This window comes from Urtica dioica, chromosome 8 (assembly GCF_054948205.1).
Source record: "Urtica dioica subsp. dioica isolate 48M chromosome 8, U.dioica_male_clone48M_v1_H2, whole genome shotgun sequence".
NCBI lineage: Eukaryota > Viridiplantae > Streptophyta > Magnoliopsida > Rosales > Urticaceae > Urtica > Urtica dioica.
Genome location: NC_142763.1, coordinates 37,550,936 through 37,561,799, shown reverse-complemented (window position 1 = coordinate 37,561,799; position 10,864 = coordinate 37,550,936). Strand labels below are relative to the sequence as shown.

Here is a 10,864-nt window from a genome sequence, read left to right as displayed (position 1 = left end):
ACGCCCGAGGGAAGCCACAATTTTTTATTCATGTTTAAGGCATTAAATGGCACTTAAAACGTCTGTGATATACATGAACAAAGAAAATGGAAAGATAAGAATGGAAAACGATGAATCTCTCCCTCTCCCTCCCCCTCTGAAGAATTATAATTAAAGGCCAAGTAAGTTGGAAATCGGAGCTTTGTTTAAACAATTTAAAACGTGTTATACATATATAGATTGTGCACGAGGCTTTCGGCACATCAAAAGAACTTGATTGAAGTTTATTGTTGTTAATGACTATGACGACAAAATCGAACCAAGTTTTTCCATGGACTGCATCAACAAAGTTGAACATATCTCTGACAAGTCGAGCGTGGTTCGTGCACCACCATAGAGTCGACTGTCCAAGGGCATATCTTTCTCAATGTGCGCATCCGAGCCATATTATACATCATCATTTGATCGTTACTGGTGTTCAAATCTATTTTGGTTTGTTATCGTTCAATGCGTCTAAGATAATAAACTGCGATTCCAAGTTTGAATAATCGTTCCAATGCACCCTAAAAAAGGAAACGAAGAACCTACGAAACAATTTAAATGTACAACCAAAAGTTCATCACTTTTATTTCGGCATTTCCCCAAAATGGATTCATTGACAAACCAACAGCTAGCGAAATTTCAAACATTGGTCATAGGTTGTAGTTTTAGTACGGATATCCATGATTTATCTTTCCATAGGCCATTATAATCGCTCTCAATCACTTGCATAAAAAATAAAACAGAAAAGATACTTATCTCAAAACAATTAAAATCAAGCTTGAACTGGACTAGCTCTGCACATTTTTTGTAAACAATAATCTTTTGTATTAATAGAGGTAGGAAGCCTAACTACAAAGGGAAAAAAATAATAAAAAATAAAAAGAAATACATTGGGCTAAAAAATAGGACCGAAATATCCTCCCGCAAACCGGAAGGACGGTCGAGAGCAGAAAAGAAAACACAAATAAGGGGTTACCCCTGCCCAATTTCGTTGTAAGGTCCGCCAAAAGAAATAGCTGCGCATTATCACCTGCATATTCAAAACAAACACAAAAAACAAAAAAGGCACAAGATGTAAACATGTTTCTTCAAGAAACCATATATACCCTTTTAACTACCCTAAGAAAGAATCAATCTGGGTCACATACCTTGGAGAGTTTCATTAGTACTTGATTTTCCATACTAAGGCAGAATTCGACACATCGACTGCGTAGTCAAGGTCGGAAGATCTCTTCCAAGACAAATCATGGATCGACAACTTGTCCTTCAACAACGACACAAGCCTTTTATAACGCGACTGTTTTCTGGTCAGTACTTGGATGTATGCATTCAGTCCAAGCCACTCTACTTCCCCGTCTCCCAAATGCTGAATCGGATTCGCATCGAGACCAAGACTCGGAGAACTCATCCTTCTCTTTATCAGAAAATGCATATAACTAAAGCCAAATTGTTAAATCTTGAGACAATAAATTTATTGCATTAATAAAGTCAAATGAGAGCTGTGTTAAGGAGACCGTTACCTGAATGAACTCTCAATGGTTCTCAAGTAAGATCTGGCGGGAAACTTGCAGATGTACGATAGGTCGCGCAAGTAACAATGAAACTTCATTGCGCTCAGAATAAAAGATTGAAATATATTTAATCTAACAACGCCAGGCGAGTTGATATTCGGATCATAGAATAGTGGATGGCATTTCGGTCTCATGAAGCGGCACAATTTCTGCTCCAATCGACTACCAGGTTTGTCTTGCCAGCTCACAGTAAGAGTTGAACTCAAATGGTTATTGAAATACCTGATACAAAAGATAACACTTTATTAATTAATTAATTATACATTGAAATGACGATGTTTTTCACTTTTCAAACAAATCAAAGTGACGACTTGAGAATTTACAATCAATACGAAATCAAGCCAGCTGACATAGGTCACGAGGATCAAAGTAACAACTAGACTACACCCCTTTAAAATTACAACAAAACACAAAGTAGGTAAATCATATTAGGGAGCAGCACAAATTGTAAATTCGTATCTGTTATTTACTTTTACAGTCTAAGGACTGGATGTTCCACTAATGAAAAATTGCTTACAATTAATCATTTTTTTTTTACGTTTAAGAAAAAATATACATACAGATAAGAAAGTATCATATCATAGGGCTTCAAAATCCTATCAATAAAGTATATACTAAATCAGAAATGACCGCCACTGTTACAAAAACTAACATGATGCTAACCAATATTTTTTTTCCCGAAAAAATACAGCAAAAACTAGATATTATTAAAAAAAAAAAAAAAAAAAACACTAATATAATGCTAGCCAAAATATTTTCCCAAAGACTTTGCTGAACACTTGTTAAGGAGAGAGCTGATTTAACTGAGAGAAATCCTCTCCCTTCGAATTACTCCTCTATGTAGTCTTCACTAACGGCCTTAATTACTCTCCATATACCAACTACTCATTCGTCAAAAAAACAAAAATAAAAAGCTTAACGACTATTCCACTGAACGACCTGATAATATAAGCTTTTTGGGTGAAAGTAGGATGATAACAGCTAAGAATAGAAGTTATCAATAGCAGTAATCATCCACTACACATTTGAGATTAAAAAAAAAAAATTAGAAAGCTGCAACAAAAACTAACTTTGTGTAGTCTGCCTGAACCTCTAAAGTGGTACAGTTGATAAGTAAGCCACTCCATCGAATATAAGAGACATCATCTTTGCCAACGCAAAGCCTATTTGACGGTGCTTCTGAGACATGGCTAACATCAAAATTGACGGTGTATTTATCCTTGTTCATGTAACAGTTATAGTCTCGAAATCCTCTGGACAGCCTAGAGAAGAAGCTCTCAGCCTGCTTCCTTGAGGTCGAAATGAAAAGAAAATCGTCGGTAAATCGGAGCAGCAAATAGCTGTCAGTGATTTGTGACCCCGGAGCGAGTTGACAAGCACCATTGCTTTTCGAACCAAGTTGATTCACCCTTTCAAGAAAAGGGAAGATGACCTTGTTGTCCATATCTCCATAATAGAGTGAGCAAAGCAGAGAAGACAGAACACTTCCTTGACAAATGCCAACCCGTTGCAAATAGAACTTTTTATGTAATTGCAAAATATTGGACTTTATATGCTCATACAGGTTGAACAAAAGCTCTTCTTTCTTTACCACTTTTCTACACTCCTGAATGTAAAAAAAAAAAAAAAAAAAAAAAAAACAATGGACAAGATCGTGGAACCGTATTAGGATAAATGACAAAACACTATAGAGTTTCAGTCTCGTTAATTTAAAGCACTGATTCCAAAGTTCAGTTCCTCCTAAAGACATTCTTGGAATAAGGGGTTTCTCACTCTTCTTATCAAGTGATTCAACTAGTTTAAGATCCTGGATGATAGACTAACGAGGTGAATTAAGGTCTTTTAGACTAGAAAATAATTTGGAGGCCCAATTCATTATAGAATTAAATACTTTCTGACAAATTCATCATAGAATTATTCAATAAAAAAAAAAAATAATAAATAAAAAAAATTGTTCCAGTTTAACCGTACAGACAGCACATACCTTATCAACTAGAATGCTGTCTGTTGATCGGCATGAGATTGCAGATATAAAACGTGAATTGATATTTTCATCCAAGAGCGCAAGATTTTCACGGACCCACACACATCTGTCGGTGCAGCAGACTTCAGAAAACTGTTTCAGAGTATATTTATCATGCCTCAGAACATCATTTAGTACAGAGAGAAGTTTGTTCTGACAGACTGAATCATAGGCTTTGGATACATCAGAAGCGATTAAAAACACAGCAGGCATTTCCGGAAAACTCCGTTTCAGACCAATTAAAAATGGGCAAAGCTTTCTGTAGACATCATTGTAATCAAACACCGATGATCCTAACTTCTCAGGAATTTTAAGCTGCGTTCCCTTAAGAACTGCATGCGCTTCCCGAAGAACACAATTCACGGACTTGAAATAATAAGAATTGCATGTCTTTTTAACCCTTTCCCATCTCCCACGAGCCCCAACTAGTTCCCTTTGGCGATAGGAGTCTAACTTTGGCATTCTTGACGGTGATTTCAGATTAGCAAGCAATCTCAGCCCGTTTTCTTTGGGAAGAAGTCTAAGCTTTGAGAACCCGAATTTCCTTCGTTTCACAATGTCCCTAGCTGTTGCATCATCCAAGTGAACATAACTCTTGTCTTTCAAAGCAGCAATGGCTCTCTTTTTGACCTTTTCCCAGACTGACTTTGTGTAGTAAAATATTTCCTGTCTCCCACGTTCGCTGTCAGTTACATAGAAATTTGCTTGTAAAAGTGGCACGACTATGTAAGAAAAAACCCAAAAAACCCAGCTTTCAACAATTCTTTGCCTCATTTCAGGTGAGGCTTCATTCAATCCAGCACTACTTTTCCCCTGATTACTCAAATAGCACAAGGAGCGCTTGTTTGCAAACAAGGGGAATCCTGATGTTTTAAGTCTATGCATACACTGTTTCAGAGAAAACTGTTCAAATCTCCGAAGCTGAACAAATTTGCTAATATTTCTTGTGAGTACTCTCCAATTTTTCTTTGTACCCAGCAAAGAAGAAGGGATTACGCTTCTGCAAACAGCCCACACAAACGAAACCACTTGACTTTTTTGGCTGTATGATTTAATATCTTCACAATCACTTTCTTTCAGATCCATGCTGTGTTGGGATTCACTATTCTCTTCCTGGTTCTCAAGCTCACTAACCTGCAACTCGAAGTCAGAATAAGCTCTTTTTCCTCTCTGCCCAAAAACAAAACTTTATAGTAGAAAAATGACACAAATTAGCACATAATACAACACTCTTAGCGTTGTAGAGGCAATATTCCTATCATGCTTATTTAAAAATAATTTATTAGACCCATGCCTCTAGTAACATTACGTGATAATATGATATGAGAATCAAGAAATTCTTACAGCATTTTGATCCCACTTTTGAACCACACAATGCTTATTCAATAATCTCGAATGCTGGCAACGCTGCGCTCTGCGAATGAGATTCTTAAGGAACTTAATCAATGAGTGATACCTGCACATTAAAATTGAACAAACTAAATCCCCCAAAGAAATAATTGGAAAAATACCATCCCAATCAAAATACATCCACGTCGTTATCTAAGATTTACTACCAAGTATTTGAAAGCAGCAAATATGATATGTTCTTCACATGTCTAATCATGATGATTATCTGTTTCAAAACAATATTATGGTGGTTATGATAATGATACCAAATCAAATAATAGTGCATACAGAAAAAGAATTACTTCATATTCAACATGATTAGCCATCCAGTTTAGACCAACAAGTAATTTTCCTCTCATATCTAAAGAGTCAACTAAGTTATTAAAATTCAATCACAGCACCCAAAAAAAATAAAAAATGACAAATAACAATAAAAAAAAAAAAAAAAATTGCAATGCATGGTTATAATTAAACAAGTCGAACACAATCCGATGGTCTGCTTACAGGCATACAGAATCAGAATCTGAATCCGACAGAGAACGGCCATGTTGAGAGCAGGGAACAGTGTCAGGGCTACCCATTTCCTCAGATATGCCAAAAATACTCTTAAGAAGGAACATCGCACCAGACGTGTCAGGCCTTAATGAATTTAAAATATCTGAAAATCATTAAGGCAAAGATGGTTACAAGCAAGATTTGAAGAAGCTCAACCTCATAGCTGTCATGAAATCTAACAGCCGTAAATCGCATCAGTACCAGAATATTTTAGATATGGTACTAGAGGATCAATAAACCTTTATTTTTGTAGTTTAGGTACTATGAGTCATTAATTCAATAAAAAAAAGAATTTAGGATCGTAACTACAGCATTAGGTGAAAATAAAAGGATACGTGTTTTCGGGAAAGCTGATGAAGAGACTTCCAAATTATAAAACAGCATTTTTCTGTTCACCTCAGCTTCTTTAGCAACATGCCTTGTAACTTCTCTCTGAAGGAAAATACATACGCATCAATTCACAGCTAATTGACTAAACTAACTAGCTAGTAATTAAACCTATTGAAATTGACTGGACTCATGATTCTCGATAAAAAAAAAAAAAAAACTAGTATTACCTTTTAGTCCAAGTACGATAGTTAGATTGTGCTCAGGCAATTAAAAACTGAATCCACAAGTAAATGTTTAAACTGGCTTGAAAATAAATCACCTTTGTTTGAGAAGAAGCCACGCCTTCCATTTCTTGCCGGTTCAGCTGTTTGCGAATTCCGCGACGCTGCGAACGACACGGTCTTTGACGCTTCCGAACTTTTTTTGCACCTTCATCTGAGTTCTTCTGAGATTCTTGGGTGGCAATGTTTTCTGAATTCAACATCACATTCTTTGTCGTTTGACTAGCTATTTCCAAATCCAAAGATTGGCTGTGCCTTTTGCTGTCTTGATCACAGACCAACGGCCTAAGAGAATCTCCAACTTCACTATCACGAATGCAAATAACAGTACTCGATGTTCCATCAATCTCAGAAGACCTAGTTCGTTGCTGTCTCTTTGATAGTTGACCACCGTCATTCTCTCTTCCCCTCTTCTTCCTGGTCTCTGATTGCAATTTTTTATTTTTGTCAGAAATCATACATAGCAAAAAATGTCACTTAAAGTTGAAGCTGCTAGCTGCGTAGTAAATTGTAGTAGAATAAAGAGACACCCATGATCAGACACTTTTGATACTTCAAAAACACTACCATTTATGGTAGACTTAGTTAGTTACCAGTTGGCCGAGAACTCGAAACCCAAGTTTTAAAAGTGTCACCGGTCCTCTTGAAGCACAGCTCGCTGCTGGGTGGCCCAGAAACCTGGTGGTATTTCTTGTGAGTCAGTGGCAGGAATATCGACGTATGTTTGAGCATAAATGTCATCACTTGTTCGCCGACCTGTCAAATTCTCCCACCATGAATTTACCGGAACAATCAAATCTCCAATAGCGGGCATTGCGAATTTTCTAAGAAATTAGGGAAGCTAGAGACACACTTTATAAGAATAAGAAGAAGAAAAAAAAAAACACCGTTCTCTATTATTCTCTTATGATTGTTTAAACTTCACAAACATACCCTTTCGAGTAGAAGGCACCATTCCGGGCTCGTTAAGATCTCCATTAACGGACTCGACTGACTATACTGCAAAAAAAAAAAAAAAAAAAAAAAAAAAAAAAAAAAAAAGTGACTTTCAGTGTAAAAACAGAGCATAGAGAATGGCATTAAAATAGTAGGAGACCTTATCGTAGCCGCTACAAAGGACGTTGGAAGATAAGGACTGATCGGAGATCATTATCTCAATGGTCCTGGCGACGATCTGGAGAAATAGGAACAAAAACTCAGATTTCAGAGCGTGACGGAATGAATAGGAAGAGGCGAGGAGAAAGAAGCGAACCTCGCGCTGTGGCCAGTGTGAGATGGGAGAGGGGCGGGGAATGGCCGTCGGGGAGTCGCCGGAGACGACGAGGAAGCAGCGGGTGAGGAGATTGCGGTAAGCGAAGGGGTCGCCTCGGCGGAGAAGTGACGGCGAAGCGATTGAGTCCGACAACGCGCGTGCTCGCTGCCCGAACACCCTCCATAGCACGTCTGGTGCTGGAACCCTAACTCTTTCTCGCCGTTTCTTGCCCATTTTCTCGACATTCACCGTACACAAAACGTGGAATTTAGGAGGGACGATTTCAAATCATACAAACATAAACATGGAGCTAGTACAGTACAGACGCAAAGCGTGCAATGTAAGCTTTCAATTCGGCAAAGCGTGCAGGGTAAGCTGTAGACGAGTTGACAAAGCTAGTTGACCATCTTTAATTATCATTTACTTAACAATCGGAGACTTACTAGTAAATAGTAAAAGTTCTAAGCTACTTACTTAATCATTGTTTTGGATATTATTTAGCTTAACAAAGTAGTTCTATAGAGTAAATTGCTTAACCGTTAGCTTAGCAAAACTAATGGGCCCCATTTTTTTTCAACCAATGAAAACTATATAAAAATTAGAAAAAAATATTATTTACATGTAAAATATATTCAAGCAATAAGAGATATATTAGCTTACTATTGGAGATGGTTATAGCTTAAGTGGGTCGTAGTTTGAATTGCTTATATGATATAATAAGTTAATATGACATTTAGCTTACCATTAAAGATGCTATAGATGTTTAGACTAGAGCATCTTCAATGATGCCCATTTTGATACACCACTTTAAAAAATTTGATTTTTATTAAAAATTCTTTGACATGACTAATAACAAGAGAAATTTTATTTTGTAAACTTCAAAATTGGGAAAATATCAAGATTAAACCTCTTAGTTGAAAAATATCAAAAATTATACTTTTAACCCAAATTTGAACAAAAATGCATTTTAACCAATTTAACCTCAAATTTTCAATAATTTCCGAATGATTTTCATCTGAATTCATCGGAATTCATCGAAACTTATCGGAAATCAGATTCCAATGCTAAGAGGTGCCCATTTTGATACATCACTTTAAAAATTTGTTTTTTATTAAAAATTCTTTCACATGACTAATAGCAAGATAAATTTTATTTTGTAGACCTCAAAATTGGAAAAATATAAAGATTAGATCTCTTAGTTTAAAAATATCCAAAATTGGACTTTTGATCCAAATTCGGACAAAAATATTATTTTTGCCAATTTAACCTCAAGTTTTCTATAATTTCCGATGAATTTCATATGAATTCATCGAAACTCATCGGAAATTAGATTAGTTAGACGTTTAGAGCATCTCCAATTCTAAGAGGTGTCCATTTTGATACATCACTTTAAAAATTTGATTTTTATTTAAAATTCTTTCACATGACTAATAGCAAGAAAAATTTCATTTTGTAGACCTCAAAATTGGGAAAATATCAATATTAGACCTCTTAGTTAAAAAAATCCAAAATTAGACTTTTGACTCAAATTCGGACAAAAATGCCATTTTAGCCAATTTAACCTCAAATTTTCGATAATTTCCGATGAATTTCATATGAATTCATCGGAACTCATCGAAAATTAGATGAGTTTCGATGATTTGGACTAATTTTTATAAAAACATGTCTTTAGACGTCACTCTATAATAAAACAAGGTTTTAAATTCCGGGGGAACCGGACGGGAACCGGTCCGGTTCCCCCTTTTTTGAAGTCCCCGGCACCGGAACCACCAAAACCGGAAGTTTCCGGTGATTCCGGGGGAACCGGACCGGGATCCGGGAAGGAACCCGGTTCTCACTTCCCGGTCCGGTTCACTTAAAAAAAAGGAAAAAACCGTCTATTTAAACCCGGATTCCCCCAAATGTTCTTCATTTGTGTCGTTTGAGCTCGCCAAGATCCCGACTCGTCCCAGGCCGAATCTTCTGACTTCCCGACCGGATCCCTCCAACCCGCCAGGTTCCCGACGCGACGGAGGCAATTTATGCCCAGATCCCGGCGATATCGTCATTTCCCGGTGAGCTTCCCGACCTAAATATTTTTTGGATGATTTTGAGTTTAATTTTTGAAATTTTTTTTATTATTCTTGAAGATTAAGTATAAATTGATAGTTGTGAACTTAAATGTAGTGTTTATTTAAGGTTTGTGTTCATGTTTATAATTTTTTTGTAATTGATCCGAATTATTTGGTAATTTGTTGATTAGTTAGTGATGATTAAGGTTATTTTGAACTTGTTTATTGATTTATGGTATATTGTTATGAATTGTTTTTCATTTTAGAGTTTGTGTTCATGTTTATAATTTTTTTGTAATTAATTCGAATTATTTTGTAATTTTGTGATTAGTTAGTGATAATTAAGGTTATGTTGAACTTGTTTATAGATTTATGAAGAAATTGTTATGACTTGATTTTAATTTTAGAGTTTGTGTTCATGATTCTAATTTTTTTGTAATTAATCCGAATTATTTTGTAATTTTGTGATTAGTTAGTGATGATTAAGGTTATGTTGAACTTGTTTATTGATTTATGAAGAATTTGTTATGAATTGTTTTTAATTTTAGAGTTTGTGTTCATGTTTATGATTTTTTTGTAATGATTTATGATTATGGTTATGTTAAACTTTGTTATGAATTATTTTATATTTTTATTTAGATCCGGGAACCATTTAGAGTTTGTGAATATGATTCATGATTGTTAGTTTAATTTAATTTAATAAAGGTGATTTGTTAATTTGTAGGTTATAGCTTGCAAGAATGTTGGCCCCCGACCCAGTTAGGAGGTATTGTACACCCGTGCCCGAAAAAAGTAGCGGCCACCAGTGTATATTTTGCGAGCACATTATGGGAGGTGACGGCATCACGAGAGTGAAAAACTACATAGCCCATGTAGACCCAACCAAGAGTGTCAAATTTTGTGAATTTTGTCACAAACTCCATCCGCCTCCGCTTGTGAGAGGAATTGGAGTACATTTGCCCTCGTCCACACAAAACAAAGGAACCGTCTAGCGTACAGCAGACTCGAGAAGCTTCTTTTCTGCTCATACAACATGAAGTTGCAGCTCCGTGAAGCAACTCGGATTCACGACAACAAACTCAACCCGATGGATCCTTTGGACATCATCGAACGAGTTTTCGAACGCTCGGGGAATGACAATGAGGGAGACGAAGAAATGCTCTATTGGATTGACGAAGTTCACATGGACGACGTCAACCAGAACCTGGATCCGGCAGTAGCTGAAACGGCTCGAGAGCATGGAGTTGATCCAGAGCGAGTGCTGAACGAGGACGTCCAACCTCAACGCGGATCCGGAGACAGTTCGGATTCAGATGGCGGAAGTTCAAGCCGTAGATCAAGCGGAGCAGGTGGAGGTGCAAGTGACGGTGGATCAGGGGGAGGTGATGGAG

The 10,864-nt window shown here is 36.6% G+C and overlaps 1 protein-coding gene across 2 annotated transcripts; it reads right to left on the bottom strand.

Moving 5' to 3' along the window:
• Positions 1–725: 725 nt before the first annotated feature.
• TERT (telomerase reverse transcriptase) lies at positions 726–7,731 on the bottom strand. 2 transcript variants are annotated; one of them, XM_089624559.1, is made up of 13 exons: positions 7,423–7,731; positions 7,267–7,344; positions 7,104–7,169; positions 6,764–6,926; positions 6,209–6,594; positions 5,895–5,991; positions 5,509–5,662; positions 4,960–5,071; positions 3,577–4,749; positions 2,663–3,198; positions 1,542–1,814; positions 1,170–1,457; positions 726–1,051 (listed from the first exon to the last, which is right to left on the bottom strand). In XM_089624559.1, the coding sequence occupies exons 1-12, from the start codon at positions 7,654–7,656 to the stop codon at positions 1,184–1,186; spliced, it is 3,546 nt and encodes a 1,181-aa protein (XP_089480685.1). In that variant the 5' UTR covers positions 7,657–7,731; the 3' UTR covers positions 726–1,051; positions 1,170–1,183. The 2 variants fall into 2 exon arrangements, with proteins under 2 accessions (XP_089480685.1, XP_089480686.1); XM_089624560.1 differs by having other exon boundaries at positions 6,764–6,848.
• Positions 7,732–10,864: the final 3,133 nt, after the last annotated feature.